At 66.4% G+C, this 16610-nt stretch overlaps 2 protein-coding genes across 2 annotated transcripts in view; both read right to left on the reverse strand.

The window, feature by feature from the left end:
* Positions 1 to 721: 721 nt before the first annotated feature.
* ABCB8 (ATP binding cassette subfamily B member 8) lies at positions 722 to 15598 on the reverse strand. Its single transcript, XM_039527393.1, has 17 exons — positions 15393 to 15598; positions 14928 to 15057; positions 13576 to 13869; positions 13272 to 13427; positions 11558 to 11652; positions 11212 to 11317; positions 10875 to 11036; positions 8484 to 8569; positions 7679 to 7776; positions 6544 to 6649; positions 5399 to 5432; positions 4764 to 4900; positions 3278 to 3372; positions 2797 to 2930; positions 2523 to 2670; positions 1979 to 2229; positions 722 to 1047 (listed from the first exon to the last, which is right to left on the reverse strand). Exons 1-17 carry the CDS (start codon positions 15596 to 15598, stop codon positions 967 to 969), a joined length of 2319 nt encoding a protein of 772 aa, XP_039383327.1. The 3' UTR covers positions 722 to 966.
* Positions 15438 to 16610, reverse strand: part of NOS3 (nitric oxide synthase 3) — an 82320-nt gene continuing 81147 nt past the window's right edge. The window contains exon 26 of the mRNA XM_039523661.1: positions 15438 to 15836. Within this exon, the coding sequence (XP_039379595.1) occupies positions 15714 to 15836 (123 nt within the window). The 3' untranslated portion in view covers positions 15438 to 15713. The remainder of the gene's footprint in view (positions 15837 to 16610) is intronic.

The raw sequence follows: 16610 nt of genomic DNA on the forward strand, positions 1-16610 counted from the left end.
CACCCGCTTCCTGCCAGGGGTCTGGGTGGGGGGGGGAGGCAGAGCCAGGGACCCCCACCCGGGGGCAGAGCCAAGACCCAGGCCCAGCCTGGGAGCGGAGCAGAGAGGGAGGACGGGAGCCCCTCCCAGGCAGAGGAGGGGGCTGCGGCTGGTCCCAGCCCGGGGGCAGAGCAGCGGGGGGGGGCCGGGGCTGGGAGCCGCCCGGGGGCAGAGAAGGGGGGGGCCGGGGCTGGGAGCCCCACTTGAGGGCAGAGGAGGGGGCCGGCGCTGGTCCCAGCCCGGGGGCAGAGGAGAAGGGGGCCGGGCTGGGAGCCCTGGTGGGGCAGAGCAGAAGGGGGCCGGGCCTGGGAGCCCGCCCGGGCAGAGGAGGGCCGGCGCTGGTCCCAGCCCGGGGGCAGAGCAGCAGGGGGGGGCTGGGAGCCCCGCAGAGCAGAAGGGGGGGCCGGGGCTGGGAGCCCCACTTGAGGGCAGAGGAGGGGGCCGGCGCTGGTCCCAGCCCGGGGGCAGAGCAGAAGGTGGGGGCCGGGAGCCCCGCCCGGGGGCAGAGCAGAAGGGGGGGCCGGAGCTGGGAGCCCCGCCCGGGGGCAGAGGAGGGGGCCGGTGCTGGTCCCAGCCCAGGGGCAGAGCAGAAGGTGGGGGCCGGGAGCCCCGCCCAGGGGCAGAGGAGAAGGGGGGGGCCGGGGCTGGGAGCCCCGGTGGGGGGCAGAGCAGCAGGGGGGGGCCGGAGCCCCACTGGGAGGCAGAAGGGGGGGCCGGAGCTGGGAGCCCCGGTGGGGGGCAGAGCAGCAGGGGGGGGCCGGAGCTGGGAGCCCCGCCCAGGGGCAGAGGAGAAGGGGGGGCCATGGCCAGGCAGGGCCCCAGGGCCAGAGGTAGGTGCACAGATCCCGTGTCTGTGGTGGGCTCGGCCCAGCTCCGGCGGGAGCCAGGTTCAGTCCCTGCAGCCGCCTCGGCCGGACCTGTCCCTGCTCAGGGCTGCTCCGTGGCCTGTCTGCGGACGAGCTCAGCGTACAGCCCGCCCCGGCGCAGCAGCTCTGCGTGGGTCCCAGCCTGCGGGGAGACCGGGGGGGGGTGGGTGTGTCACCAGAGCCGGCCACGCCCAATGGGTGCTCTGCCCAGCCTTGGCCCTGTGACCCTGTACGCCCCCGAATCTCTCTATGCCCCCCACCTGCCCTGCCCCCCCCAGAACACCCATCTCGTCCCCTGCACCCTCGTAGCCCCTGGACCCTTCTACAGTCGCCCCTGGGGACCACCCCAGAACACCCCGTGCCCCCAGAACCTGTCATCCCCATGCCCTCGTACCCCACCCCCGGACCCCTCTACTGCCTCTCAACCCCAGAACACCCCGTGTCCCCAGAACACCCATCTCGTCCCTGCGCCCCCGTACCCCCTGGATTCTTCTACAGTCGCCTCTGGGGACCACCCCAGAACACCCCATGTCCCCAGAACACCTGTCATCCCCACGCCTGCACCCCACCCCGGACCCCTACTGCCCCCGAACACCCGTTTCGTCCCCCGCCCCGGACCCCTCTACTGCCTCTCCACCCCAGAACACCCCGTGCCCCCAGAACACCGTCTCGTCCCCACGCCTCGTACCCCGGACCCTTCTACAGCCCCCGGGACCGCCCCACCCCACCTGAGAACACCCCATACCCCAGAACTCCTCTCATCCCCACGCCTCGCACCCCACCCCCAGGACCCCTCTACTGCACCCCTCCGAAACCCATCTCGTCCCCACACCTCGTCTCCCGACCCTCTACAGCCCCCAGGGATTGTCCCCCAAACACATCTCATTCCTGCGCCTCCCTCCCAGGACCCCTCTACAGCTCCTCCACCACAGAACACCCATCTCATCCCCTCATACCCCCAAAAACAACACCTTGTGCCCTCCCCTAGAACTCCCCACCCAGGGACCACCCCACCCCAGAACACCGTCCCACAGAGCTGCCAACCCCCCCTGCAGGACTCTGCCCCCCTTCACCTCGGCCACGCAGCCGCGGGCCAGCACCACGATGAGGTCGGCGCACTGGATGGTGCTGAGGCGGTGGGCGATGACTAGCACGGTGCGGCCAGCCATGGCCCGCTCCAGCGCCTCCTGCACCACCTGCTCCGACTCCGTGTCCAGCGCGCTCGTGGCCTCGTCCAGGATCAGCACCGACGGGTTCTTGAGGAGGGCCCGGGCGATGGCCACACGCTGCTTCTGGCCGCCCGACAGCATCACGCCGCGCTCGCCTGCGGGGACAGGGGCAGGGGCTCCGGGGGTGACCGATTTCAGGCCAGGGACCCTCCCCCCAGGACCCTGAGCTAGAGCAGGGCTGCCCCGCGTGGCGGAGACCCCCCCCCAGCCATATTCCCACTCAGAGCGGGTCTGGGGGCTGCAGCCAGCGGCTCAGCGTCTGCCGGATGGAACCGGAGCTGCTGCCCACGGCAGCCACCCCCCACGGATGGCGCCCACTTGGCTCCACAGCCGCGGGCAGCGATGGGTGAGTGGGGGGCAGAGGAAGGCGCCAGGGCCCTGCGCTCACCCACGATGGTGCCGTAGCCCTGGGGGAAGCTGCGGATGAAGCTGTCGGCGTTGGCCAGCTGGGCTGCGGCGTAGACCTCGGCATCAGACGCGTCGGGCTTTCCAAAGCGGATGTTCTCCAGGATGGTCGTTCCAAAGAGCGCAGGCTCCTGGTGGGGGAACGGGGACGACACTGCTTCAGTACCCCACCGCGCCCCCCCTGCACCCCACCGCAGTCTCACTGTGCCCCATTCCCCACAGCGCCCCGCTCCCCCTGCGCTCTCCCGCCCCCTCACCTGGCTGATGAAGCCAATGACCTGCCCCCGCAGCCACGAGGGGTCCAGGGTGCAGAGCTCACACCCGTCCAGCGTGATGGCCCCCCGCGTGGGCTCATAGAAACGCTCCAGCAGCGCCGCCACCGTCGACTTCCCTGCGGGGCAAGGGGATGAGGCTGGCAGCGCGTGGGCCATGACACACAGCGCCCCCGGAACTGCCCACAGCCCAGGGAGGGGCAGGGGACAGGGCTCTGACAGGTGCTGTTCTGGGAGGGCAGGGGGGCCCGAGTAAGCTGGGAGCCAGGATGCCTGGGTTCTATCCCAGCTCTGGGGGGTGGTAGGGCTGGGAGCCAAGACCATTCCCCTGTTCCCCCCGCCCCTCTCTGGCCTGGCTGCCCTGCGAGACCCCACCTGTGACAGACTCGGGTGGGGGGGTGCTCTTGGCGCTCAGGGCCCAGGGCAGTCAGGGGTGGGGGAGGAACCTGGGCACTTCCTGTGGTACCTCCTCCCGACTCGCCCACGATGGCCACGGTCTTGCGAGGGGGCAGGGTGAGGCTGAAGTTCCGTAGCACTGGGCAGCCGGGGCGCGTGGGGTAACTGCGACAGCAAGAAGAGATGGGTCAGGCTGGGCAGGGCAGCCAGGGCGGCCAAGTGCTGGGCAAGGGCGGAGCAGGACAGGCCCTGGGAGAAGCTGTACAATTGGGAGTGGGGGGCACCAGCAGAGCTGGGGGGCAGAACTGGGCTAGCAGGGGCTGCGGGTTGGGAGTGGGGGGCACCGGTAGAGCTGGGGGGCAGGACTGGGCTAGCAGGGGCTGTGGGTCGGAGTGGGGGCACCGGCAGAGCTGGGGACAGGGCTGGGCTAGCAGGAGCTGTGGGTTGGGAGTGGGGGCACTGGCAGGGCTGGGCTAGCAGGGCTGTGGGTCGGGAGTGGGGGCACCGGTAGAGCTGGGGCAGGGCTGGGCTAGCAGGGGCTGTGGGGGCACCGGCAGAGCTGGGGGCAGGGCTGGGCTAGCAGGGGCTGTGGGTCAGGAGTGGGGGCACCGGCAGAGCTGGGGCGACAGGGCTGGGCTAGCAGGGGCTGTGGGTCGGGAGTGGGGCACCGGCAGAGGTGGGGGCAGGGCTGGGCTAGCAGGGGCTGCGGGTCGGGAGTGGGGGCACCGGCAGAGCTGGGGGCAGGGCTGGGCTAGCAGGGGCTGCGGGTCGGAAGTGGGGGGCACCGGCAGAGCTGCGGGAAGGGCTGGGCTAGCAGGGGCTGCGGGTCAGGAGTGGGGGCACCGGTAGAGCTGGGGGCAGGGCTGGGCTAGCAGGGGCTGTGGGGGCACCGGCAGAGCTGGGGCGACAGGGCTAGGCTAGCAGGGGCTGTGGGTCAGGAGTGGGGGCACCGGCAGAGCTGGGGACAGGGCTGGGCTAGCAGGGGCTGTGGGTCGGGAGTGGGGCACCGGTAGAGCTGGGGGCAGGGCTGGGCTAGCAGGGGCTGTGGGGGCACCGGCAGAGCTGGGGGCAGGGCTGGGCTAGCAGGGGCTGTGGGTCAGGAGTGGGGGCACCGGCAGAGCTGGGGCGACAGGGCTGGGCTAGCAGGGGCTGTGGGTCGGGAGTGGGGGCACCGGCAGAGCTGGGGGGCGACAGGGCTGGGCTAGCAGGGGCTGCGGGTCGGGAGTGGGGGGCACCGGCAGAGCTGCGGGAAGGGCTGGGCTAGCAGGGGCTGTGGGTTGGGAGTAGGGGGGCACTGGCAGGGCTGGGCTAGCAGGGGCTGCGGGTCGGGAGTGGGGGGCACCGGCAGAGCTGGGGGGGGCAGGGCTGGGCTGGCAGGGGCTGCGGGTCGGGAGTGGGGGGCACCGGCAGAGCTGGGGGGGGCAGGGCTGGGCTGGCAGGGGCTGCGGGTCGGGAGTGGGGGGCACCGGCAGAGCTGCGGGAAGGGCGGTACCGAGGGTGAGGAGAATGACAGGTGCCCAGTGGCGCAGACCACAGCCCCCCCCGGCTGCCCTCACCTGAAGCAGACGTCCCGGAAGCAGATGTGGCCGAGCAGGGAGTGGCTGGGGATCTGGTCCCCCCCGGACAGGGACACGGTGGGCTCCAGGGTCATGAACTCAAAGACACGGGCTCCAGCGCTGAGGCCTCGCACGACCTGCGGGGACAGCGATGGGGTGGGACTGCCCGATGCCCTGGTCACCCTGTCATTGGGGCAGCCCTGAGCACGGCCCTGTTTGCGTCACCCCCATGGCCACATGGCGCTGTGTGCTGGAAGGGCCCTGGCCCTTCTCCCTTGACCACCTGACAGTCTGGGGCCAGGACGGGGCGCAGCAGGAACCCCCGTCACCACCGTTGTGCCTCAGGGGTCCCTGCCTCAGTTTACAAGGTGCAGCAGCTGGGCCAGAGCAGGGCGTACAGATAAAGAACCACCAGCTGCACCTTCAACCAGCCGGACAGCCCGGTGCTAGTCCCAGCACCCTCCGCCCAGGAGCCATCCCGGGCCAGGATCCCAGAAGCAGCAGGCAAGCCCTGGGAACCGGCTGCTGGGATGGATCACCCCGGCCTTGGCAGGCTGCGTCGTGAGCTAGCCCCACAGGAGCGGGGCAGTGCCAAGGGGGGGCCGAGCCAGCCGGACAGCCCCTGCCCCACCTACCTGTCCAAACAGAACGGAGATGTTGGCCATGGACCTGCCGAGACAAGGGGAGAGGCCTCTGCTCAGCACTGGGCAGGGGACGTAGAATCAGAGAACTGGCAGGGACCTCGAGGGGTCTCTACTCCCGTCCCCTGCACTCACGCCAGGGCTAAGGATTATCCAGACCGTCCCCGCCAGGGGTTTGTCCAACCTGCTCTTAAAAACCTCCAGCAACGGAGACTCCACAACCTCCCTGGGCAATTTATTCTGGTGCCTAACCACCCCGACAGGTAGGGAGTTTTTCCTAATGTCCAACCTAAACCTCCCTTGCTGCAGTTTAAGCCCATTGCTTCTTGTCCTGTCCTCAGAGATTAAGAACATTTTTTCTCCCTCCTCCTTTTATGTACTTGAAAACCGTTCTCCTGTCCCCTCTCAGTCTTCTCTGCTCCAGACCAAACAGACCCAGTTTTTTCAATCTTCCCTCATAGGTCAGGTTTTCTAGACCGTTCATCATTTTTGTTGCTCTTCTTCAGACTTTCTCCAATTTGTCCACATCTTTCCTGAAATGTGGCACCCAGAACTGGACACAACACTCCAGTTGAGGCCGTATCAGCGCAGAGCAGAGCGGAAGAATCACTTCTCGTGTCTTGCTTCCAGCACTCCTGCTAATACAGCCCAGAAGGAGGTTTGCTTTTTTTTGCAAGTGTTACACTGTTGACTCATATTTAGCTGGTGATCCACTCGGACCCCCCGATCCCTTTCCGCAGGGCTCCTTCCTAGGCAGTCACTGCCCATTGTGTGTGTGCTACCGATTGTTCCTGCCTAAGGGGAGCACTTTGCATTGGCCCTTATTGAATTTCATCCTGTTTACTTCAGACCATTTCTCCAGTTTGTCCAGATCATTTTGAATTTTAATCCTTATCCTCCAAAGCACTTGCAGCCCCTCCCAGCTTGGTATCGTCCGCACACTTTACAAGTGCGCTCTGTGCCCTGAGCTAAATCCGTGACGCTACTGAACAGAACCGGCCCCAGAACCGATCCCTGCGGGACCCCACTCATTCTGCCCTTCCAGCCTGGCTGTGAACCACTGATAACGACTCTCCTGGTGAGCCCCACCCCCAGACCCCACACCGGGGGTGCAATGCACACGACCTTTGTTCTCTGACCTTTGCACTGTCTGCGAAGCCACCATGAAGGACATGAGGTCTCCAGGTGAGAGCTCTTCCCCAACCATGAGGGAGCCCCCCACAAAGATGGTGCCCAGCACGATACCTGCAGGGGCAGAGAGCGGCACGGTGACATGAGGGCCCCTGGCCCTGCCACAGGGAGCGGGACACAGGACAGAGGAGAAGCCTGCAGCCCCCCTCAGACACACGGGCTGGCACAGTGCCCTCGCGCCAAGGGATGCCGAAGTATATCCCTAACCACCTGGAAAGGCAGCCACCTCCAGGGTGGAGCGCAGCAGCTGGCGCCGGCTGGGTGCAAAGGGGCGGCCTGAGCCAGGCCAGGGGCTCTCAGAGGGCAGCTGGCTCTGCGGGCGGGAATTCTCCGCATCCCAGTGAGTCTGTCCTTAGGGCCTGGGGGTCGAGCTCTCCCTGCGCCATGGGGGCCAGGGCGAGGTGGAGACACACCTGTCTCAGAGCTGGAAGGGACCCCGAAAGTTCACTGAGTCCAGCCCCCTGCCTTCACTAGCAGGACCAAGGACCGATTTTGCCCCAGATCCCAGTGGCCCCCTCAAGGATTGAGCTCTCACCCCTGGGTTTAGCAGGCCAATGCTCACACCACTGAGCTATCCCTCCCCGCACTAGGGCTGCCTAGGCTGGCTGGAGGCCCCCACAGAGACTCAGTGACTGCAGATTAACCTGGAGATAACTCCTCCCCCAGCTCTCTGCAGGGAGCAGAGCCGAGCCCCTAGCCAGAGCCCTGCTGGGGCTCGTGGGGGGTCACCGGGGGCCTACAGTACCATGGCTGATGGGAGCCCTGGGGCCAGTCCGGACTGTGTCTCCGGGCTACTGAGGGCTTGTTCCAGGCGACTGACCAACCTGCTCTGGGGGGAAAAGGTTCCTGGTGCTGGGGCTGATCCTGGCTGGGCGAGTCGGTCCCTGCAGAGTGCACAAGGCTCCCCCAGCTCAGAGGGACTCGCTGGCAGAGCTCGCGAGGGGAAGGGGGAGGGCTGGAGCCCCCCGGCTCTGTCAGGGGTGGGGAGCCATGTGGCCCACCCTTGTGAACGGCCGGGACCTGGCGGTCTGGTGCTCCCGGGGACTGGTTACAGCAGGGCCCAGCCACGCGCCGTCCACTCACAGTTCAGCACCACGTTGGACAGCCCTTGGAAGGCAGCGATGCCCACGCCCAGCTTCTCGTTCAGCTGGCTCGACCGATCCACCTCATGGCAGTACAGGCTGCAAGACAGGGGAGAGGCGGCGTCCCGCACCAGGGGTGGGGCTGGCAGGTGCAAGGCCTTCCTTACGGCACCTCCCTGCACAGCGCCCCCTGGTGCCTACGGGAACCAGCCCGGGCCTGGGGGTGGCACCTCCCCGCACAGCGCCCCCTGGTGCCTACGGGAACCAGCCCGGGCCTGGGGGTGGCACCTCCCCGCACAGCGCCCCCTGGTGCCTACGGGAACCAGCCAGGGCCTGGGGGTGGCACCTCCCCGCACAGCGCCCCCTGGTGCCTACGGGAACCAGCCCGGGCCTGGGGGTGGCACCTCCCCGCACAGCGCCCCCTGGTGCCTACGGGAACCAGCCCGGGCCTGGGGGTGGCACCTCCCCGCACAGCGCCCCCTGGTGCCTACGGGAACCAGCCCGGGCCTGGGGGTGGCACCTCCCCGCACAGCGCCCCCTGGTGCCTACGGGAACCAGCCAGGGCCTGGGGGTGGTACCTCCCTGCACAGCGCCCCCTGGTGCCTACGGGAACCAGCCAGGGTGTGGGGGTAGCACCTCCCTGCACAGCGCCCCCTGGTGCCAGGCTGGGGGGCAGGAAGTGGGCCCAGATGGGAAGGAGCGAGGTACAAGGTCCCAGCTTTGGGGTCTGGACAGTAGGGAGCATGTGTGCATGGTGCTGGCGGGAATGGGACATGGTGGGGACAAAGCCGCTGCCTGGTACTTACGCCACCTCTGTGTCCTCCATGGCAAAGGCCCGCACGGTCCGCACGTTTCCCAGTGCCTCGTCTGCCATCCCTGTGGCCTTGGCCACCTGCAGAGAGACAGTCACAGGCCACCTTGTTCTGTGGGCACTGCCTGCCCGGCTGGCTGATGGGGCAGGAGGTGCCATGGCCAGGGCACCTGCCACCTCGACGCTCCCTCCGTACGGGGGACCCACAAACACACAGCCACCGTTTGCGCCTGGTGGGGGTGGGGGCTGTGTGTTACTGGCCCTTGGGCCTGGCGGGTGTGTGTGTGTGTGTTACCTGCTCTGGGACCTGGCAGGGTGTGTGGGTGTTACCTGCTCTGGGGCCTGGTGGGTGTGTGTGTGTTACCTGCTCCAGGGCCTGGCAGGGTGTGTGGGGTGTGTGTGTTTTACCTGCTCCGGCACCTGGCAGGGTGTGTGTGTTTCCTGCTCCGGGGCCTGGCAGGGTGTGTGGTGTGTGTGTGGGGGTGTGTGTTACCTGCTCCGGGGCCTGGCAGGGTGTGTGGGGTGTGTGTGTGTTACCTGCTCCAGGGCCTGGCAGGGTGTGTGGGGTGTGTGCGCGTGTTACCTGATCCGGGGCCTGGCAGGGTGTGTGGGTGTTACCGGCTCCAGCGCCTGGCGGGTGTGTGTGTGTGTGTTACCTGCTCTGGGGCCTGGCAGGGTGGGTGTTACCTGCTCCAGGGCCTGGCAGGGTGTGTGAGGTGTGTGTGTGTTACCTGCTCCAGGGCCTGGCAGGGTGTGTGTGTGTTACCTGCTCCGGGGCCTGGCAGGGTGTGTGTGGGTGTGTGTGTGTGTGTGACACCTGCTCCGGTGCCTGGCAGGGTGTGTGTGTGTTTCCTGCTCCGGGGCCTGGCAGGGTGTGTGTGTGTTTCCTGCTCCGGGGCCTGGCAGGGTGTGTGTGTGTTTCCTGCTCCGGGGCCTGGCAGGGTGTGTGTGTGTTTCCTGCTCCAGGGCATGGCAGGCTGTGTGTGTGTTACCTGCTCCGGGGCCTGGCAGGGTGTGTGTGTGACACCTGCTCCGGGGCCTGGCAGGGTGTGTGTGTGACACCTGCTCCGGGGCCTGGCAGGGTGTGTGTGTGTGACACCTGCTCCAGGGCATGGCAGGCTGTGTGGGTTACCTGCTCCGGGGCCTGGTGGGGGTGGGGTGACGTTGCACTCCATGTTTTATGGAAATATGCTTATGAGTGGGAATATGATGTAACTGAAATATGCTTTATGGAAAAGGTCTGGTAAGGTGTCATTACAAAGGTTATAACCTACTGACTATATTCCTCCTATTTGTATGTATGTAGGGGATTGGACCAGATACCTCCTGAGGTCTCTTCCAACCCTAATCGTCTATGATTCTAGTCTCTGGAGCCAGGAATACGAGGTATGACTCTGGGGTGCTATTGTAATCATGCCAAGTGTGGGCCATTGATGGTGGTTTAGACTCTTGATGGCTCCCACTGACTAGGGCCATTGGCTGTAGATGGTTTATTTACCTGTGTACGTGTGGGCCAGCCCCTGGGTAATGAAAAATAAGGTCTCACAGGACATGTGACCATGTCACATGATACTGGAATCCATCTTAGATCTGGTACTTTTCCATTTAGGACAGGTGGGAACCCAGAGAGACAAAGGATTCCTGCCTTGGGCCAAAGCTATCAAAGGGGGTGGAACAGAACAAAGGGGGCCAGTCATGAGAACAGCCCTAATTTCCAGCTAAGACGTCTGCTGGAACTAACAAGGACTGTACCAGGGGACAGGATTCGGCCCAGACTAGAAAGGAGCCTAGTCTGTGAAAGCAGCTCATTGGAACATCTCGGAGGGTGAGATTTACCTGTAATCAGTTTCTTAATCAAATGTATTAGGCTTAGAGGTGCGTGTTTTGTTTTATTTTGCTTGGTAATTTACTTTGTTCTATCTGTTATTACTTGAGACCACTTAAATCCTACCTGTTATACTTAATACAATCACTTTTGTTTCTTATTAAACCCAGAGTAAGTGATTAATACCCGGGGGAGCAGACAGCTGTGCACATCTCTCTGTGCGACACAGTGTTATAGAGGGCAGACAATTGATGAGCTGACCCTGGATAAGGTTTATGCAGAGTAACACGGATTTATTTGGGGTTTGGATCCCATGGGGAGCTGGGTGTCTGGGTGCTGCACACAGGTAACCCACTGAGCTGTTTTCAGCTAAGCCTGCAGCTTTGGGAACGTGGCCCAGACCCTGGGTCTGTGCTGCAGCAGGCTGGCGTGTCTGGCTCCACAGGGCAGGGTTCTGGAGTGCCGAGCTGGCAGGGAAAACGGGCTCAGAGGTAACTTCAGCACGTCAGGTGACAGTCCCAAGGGGGTCTCTGTGACCGAACCCGTCACAGCGGGTTTTACCTGTTCCTGGGCCTGGCGGGACAAGCTGCGCAGGATGGAGCCAATCAGGGCGCCGGCACCCACCAGGCTGGGCATCACCACCAGCAGGAGCCCGGTCAGCTTGGGCGAGAGCAGGTAGAGCGAGGCGAAGCAGCCCACAGTCTGCGTGACGCTGCGCAGGCCCTGGAGACAGAGACCCAGTCAGCAGGATCCCGCGTGGCCCCCAGGCCCTCCCCAGCAGTGCCGGGAGAGGCCAAGGGTGGGGCTCACGTGGGCACTCAGCACCCAGGGTGGCTGGGAGAGGATGGGGTTGCCCGGGGGGGACGGACACACCCAGGGCTGCTCCCATAGGCCTCACCTGGGAAATGACGAGTTTGAAGGAGGATTTGAACTCCTGGATGTCGGTCGTGAGCCGATTCACCAGCTGCCCCGTCCGGTTGGCATCAAAGAACGCCACGTCCTGCCTGGGTGGGAATGACAGGGGCTGGGGCTTGCAGGAGCTGCTGCCTCCAACCCCCTCCGCTCCCCCACCAACCCCCCCCCACCCTCCTCCCAAGCAACCCGTCATTCCCCCACCCCTTGCTCCCCAAACATACCCCCCCGCAGCCATTGCCCCCAGCCCCCTCCACGCCCACTCCTGCCTTTTCCCCTGCAGGCATCTCCCCCCCTCCCTCCCCTACATCCCCCCAAGCGGGAGGATTTACCGCAGCAGGGATGCGAAGAGGGTCTTGCGCATGCTGCCGGCCACCCGCTCCCCGACCCGCGCCAGCAGCACGATGTAGCTGAAGGTCAGCAGTCCCTGGGGATGGAGAAATGGCCACAGTGGGTCAGCCCAGCGCCCTGCCCAACAGTGCCTGCGAGAGCCCCACCACCGCAGATCTGGGGTGACCAGCCCCTCCTGGAGTCTCATCCTAACCCCAGGAGGCAGGGACCAGCAGCAGCCTTCACACCTCTGTCACACAGGTGGTGCCAGGAATTAAAACACCCCTGGATGTAGCACACTGCGCGGGACTAGTGCAGAGCCCTGCTGCGGGGCTGGGATCCCACGGGCCCCGCTGCCATACGAGCGGGAGCGGGATTAAACAACAGTCCTGCCCAGGGCTCTACCTGGATATTTTTGGAACCCACATAAACATCCTCTTGGAATCTTCCTCAGTCCCTGGCCTCAACAACCTCCTGTGGCAGAGAGTTCCACAGTCCAATCGCACATTGTGGGACTGTATTTCCTCGGATCAGTTTGGAACGTCCCACCATTTAATTTCATGGACTGGCCCCTCATCCTTGTGTTACAAGTCAGGGAGCACAGCCAGGCACGATCCCACTGATCTAGGCCAGTTGTTATTTTATAGACTTCTCACACCGCCTCTCTAGGGTAACAATCCCAGTCATTCCAATCTCTCTTTGTAACAGCATTTCCAGGTCCGGGGTCATCTCTGTGGCCCTTGTGTGAACGCCCTCTAGCTCTGCCATATCCGTCTGGGACAGAGCGCCCGTGCTGCACACGGGATCCGGATGAGGCTGCACCATTGGCTTATAAAAAGGCATTCGAATATTCTCAGTTATTCACCACTCTAGTCCTTAAGCATCCCAGCATCACCTCAGCTTTTTTGACCACAGCTGTGCACTGAGCAGAGATCTCCACTGAGCTGTTGGCAGTGACACCCAGATCCCTTCCCTGGGCTGACGCAGTTAATGTCGAGCCCTGTCAGGTGGACAAGTCGTTCGTATTTTCCCCTCCAATGCGCATTACTTACTATTTATCAGCAGTGAACTTCACTGCCTGTCATGCAGCCCTTTCACCCAGCTGGGCTTGAGATCTCTGAGTTCCTCACCGCCCTCTCTGGGCCTCACTCACCTAAATAACTTACCAGCTGCCAATGCTGCTACTTCCCTGCTTACCCTCCTTTCCAGACCACTGATAAATTCATTAAACACAGGACCTAGCCTGGAGCCTTCAGGCCCCGCTGTTAACCTTGTGTCCTTTAGTCCTGCTCTCGCTTTCTGTGCCCAGCCAGCCTTCGATCCAGGGCAGCACTGTCTCTCTCACCCCAGGATAACTTCACTTCTTTAGCCACCTCTTGTGGGGGACCTTGGAAAAGCCTTTTGAAAGTCTAAATTACATCAGTTGGTTCAATAGATGAGTGAGACGTGATTTTCCTTGGCAAAAATGACGCTGGTTAGACCCTGTGAAACCCAGTTCTTCCAGGTCTTTTAACAGACTGTTGTTAATGATCATTTCAACCAGTTTGCCAGGTACAGCTGTAAGGCTGACTGGGCTAATTCCCCGGATCACCCCAGGATCTTTTTAGATCTGGGTACAGCATTGGCGCGTCTGGGACAGCGGCTGCATGTTTCTGTTAGAGACGAGGGGGGGTGGGTGTTCAGAAAGCCCAACGGCTCACAGCCCCCCCAGCTCACCTGCAGGCTGTAGAGCAGGAGCAGGCGGAGGGCAGGCCGGCGCACCTCACGCAGGTAGTTCCCAACATGCTGCTGGGTGCAGCGTGCCACCACGTTCACCAGCTCCCCCAGGAGCAAGGGGATCCGGATGTTGAGCAGGGCCACGCCCAAGGCAAACTGCAGAGAGAGATGGGAGCCCCGCGTTGACCCGGGCCAGGCGGCTCGGACTGGTCCCTGGGGGGGAGGTACGGTCCTCCAGCCCCAGACCAGCCAAGGCGGGAGCCGGGCCCCCTGCAGCTCCCCGGGGGGACAGGGAGGCTCTTACCACGACGGCTGCCGACAGGGCCAGCAGCTGCGGGCGAAGGAACTGCCAGAACTCGGCCCAGTCGAAGTCGGGCTCTGGCACGGGGGCGGCGGGGGCTGGGCCGGGGCTCGCCGCCTCCTGGCAACGGGCTGCTCTGCGGGCGAGTGCCGCCCCCGCGCCCAGCACGGCCGCCCCCCCCAGCAGCGCAGCGGCCCGGCCGGCGCCAAGGGGCCGCGGGGCAGCACCGGGGGCCACGGGGCGAGGCGGCCGGGGGCCCGGAGCAGGCAGGAGACTCCGGCACGACCGGCCACGCACCTGGAAGGAGACTCGGGGTGAGGGGCCGGGACCCGAGTGTGTCACGCGCACGTGCCCCAGGACACCCCACACGGACCGCGGGGGGGCTGTAGCGGGACCCCCCCGGGCCCTGGGGTCGCTCCGGTCTCACTCCGCCCCAGCACAGCGGGGGGGGCGGTGCCCGCGGGGATGGCGGGACCCCGGGCCCTGGGGTCGCTCCGGTCTCACTCCGCCCCAGCACAGCGGGGCAGTGCCCGCGGGGCTGGCAGGACCCCGGGCCCTGGGGTCGCTCGGTCTCACTCCGCCCCAGCACAGCGGGGCGGTGCCCGCGGGGATATGGCAGGACCCCGGGCTCCGGTCTCACTCCGGTCTCACTCCGCCCCAGCACAGCGGGGGCGGTGCCCGCGGGGCTGTGGCAGGACCCCGGGCCCTGGGGTCGCTCGGTCTCACTCCGCCCCAGCACAGCGGGGGCGGTGCCCGCGGGGATGGCAGGACCCCGGGCCGTGGGGTCGCTCCGGTCTCACTCCGCCCCAGCACAGCGGGGGGGGGGGCGGTGCCCGCGGGGGGGCTGTAGCGGGACCCCCCCGGGCCCTGGGGTCGCTCCGGTCTCACTCCGCCCCAGCACAGCGGGGGGGGCGGTGCCCGGGGGGGGTAGGTAGCGGGACCCCCCCGGGCCCTGGGGTCGCTCCGGGCTCACTCCGCCCCAGCACAGCGGGGGGGGGCGGTGCCCGCGGGGGAGGGATGTAGCGGGACCCCCCCGGGCCATGGGGTCGCTCCGGTCGCACTGCGCCGCAGCACAGCGGGGCGGTGCCCGCGGGGATTTGACCCCCGGGCTCGGTCTCACTCCGCCCCAGCACAGCGGGGGCGGTGCCCGCGGGGATGGCAGGACCCCCGGGCCCTGGGGTCGCTCCGGTCTCACTCCGCCCCAGCTCAGCGGGGCGGTGCCCGCGGGGATGTGGCAGGACCCCCGGCCCTGGGGTCGCTCCGGGCTCACCTGCCCCAGCGCCGGCACAGCCGGGGTGAAGCTCCTGGGCCGGTCCCGGCCGGGAGGGAACCCAGGCGTCCGGGTGACGCGGTACCTGGCCGCGGGGCGCAGCGCGGAGCAGGCCCGGAGCAGCAGCATGACGGCACCAGCCGGCGGCCCACAATGCACCGCGCCACTGCCGGGACGGCCGGGTCGTCACCACGGCGACAGCGAGAGAGCGCGAACTTCCGGGCCCGAGCCCCGCCCCGTCTGACCCGCCCCCGGCCAGAGCCCCGCCCCTCCTTGGGAGCGACCCCGCCCCGGGCCAGAGCCCCGCCCCTACCCAGGCTGACCCCGCCCCTCCTCAGGAGCGACCCAGGCCCGAGCCCCGCCCCCGTCTGAACCCGCCCCCAGCCAGAGCCCCGCCCCTCCTTGGGAGCGACCCCGCCCCAAGCCCCGCCCCTCCCGGACTGACCCCGCCCCAGCCAGAGCCCCGCCCCTCCCGGACTGGAGTCAGCCTGGCTCCCTGGCCCCAGCTCGGCTCCCTGCCAGGGCCCTGGGGAAGCCGCTGGCTCCTCGCCCCGGAGCAGGGGCAGCCTGGGCCTCCCTCTGCCCGGCGTCCTGCTCCTGGGCCGTGGTGCAGCCGGCGGCGTTGGCCAGCGCCGGGCCCTGTGGGCATCGGGCCCGCGGCCGGCTGGGCTGGCAGCGTCTGAATGTGGGGCTCTGCCCTCCATGGGGGTGCGGGAGGCCACCCCCACACAGGGCCGCCCCCAGTCGCTGGCGCATCGTGGGACATGACAAACTACAATTATCAAAACTAAATGCTTTATTGAGGGGCTCGGGGGGGCAGGGGAGCAGCAGCAATGGGGCAAAGGGCCCTGCCCCCACCCCCCTGGGCCACTCAGGGGGCAGGGTCCAGCAGGCTCCGCGCCTGCGCCGAGAAGGACTGAGAGCGGATCCGCGAGGCCACCTCCTGTGTGCGGAACGTCAGGCCGAAGATGTCCTCGTGGTAGCGGTTCTGGTCCTGGGGAGAGACCCGCTGTGAGGGAGCGCCGGACAGGGCAGCAACCGCAGGGCAGCGAGAACATTATCCAGGGAGCCCTGCAAGTCCAGCCTGCCCTAGTCCCGACCCGCACCCCTATCCCAGCCCTGGAGTCCCCTGCCCCCCAGCTCTGCCGGCACGCCTCAGTCCCACCCCTCAGCCTCTATCCTAGCCCTGGGGTCCTCCAGCTCTGCCAGCACCCCTCAGTCCCGACCCACAGCCTCTATCCCAGCCCTGGGGTCCTCCTGCCCCCCAGCTCTGCCGGCGCCCCTCAGTCCTGACCTGCAGCCTCTATCCTAGCCCTGGGGTCCCCCAGCTCTGCCGGCACCCCTCAGTCCCGACCTGCAGCCTCTATCCTAGCTCTGGGGTCTCCCTGCCCCCAAGCTCTGCCGGCACCCCTCAGTCCCGACCCGCACCCCTATCCCAGCCCTGGGGTCCCCTGCCCCCCAGCTCTGCCAGCACCCCTCAGTCCCACCCTCAGCCTCTATCCTAGCCCTGGGGTCCTCCAGCTCTGCCAGCACCCCTCAGTCCCGACCCGCACCCCTATCCCAGCCCTGGGGTCCTCCTGCCCCCCAGCTCTGCCGGCACGCCTCAGTCCCACCCCTCAGCCTCTATCCTAGCCCTGGGGTCCTCCAGCTCTGCCAGCACCCCTCAGTCCCGACCCACAGCCTCTATCCTAGCCCTGGGGTCCTCCTGCCCCCCAGCTCTGCCGGCACGCCTCAGTCCCACCCCTCAGCCTCTATCCTAGCCCTGGGG

The sequence above is a fragment of the Mauremys reevesii genome, linkage group 2 (genome assembly GCF_016161935.1).
Source record: "Mauremys reevesii isolate NIE-2019 linkage group 2, ASM1616193v1, whole genome shotgun sequence".
Taxonomy (NCBI): Eukaryota; Metazoa; Chordata; order Testudines; family Geoemydidae; genus Mauremys; species Mauremys reevesii.

What these genes read in the sequence shown, in the direction of transcription:
- ABCB8 (XM_039527393.1), bottom strand. Translation starts at nt 15,598, where the DNA reads ATGCGCCAGCGACTGGGGGCGGCCCTGTGTGGGGGTGGCCTCCCGCAC. An exon ending in TTCCGGGACGTCTGCTTCAG is followed by an intron (nt 3,373 to 4,763) that starts GTGAGGGCAGCC and finishes TTGCTGTCGCAG; the next exon opens with TTACCCCACGCGCCCCGGCT. An exon ending in TCATTGGCTTCATCAGCCAG is followed by an intron (nt 2,671 to 2,796) that starts GTGAGGGGGCGG and finishes TTCCCCCACCAG; the next exon opens with GAGCCTGCGCTCTTTGGAAC.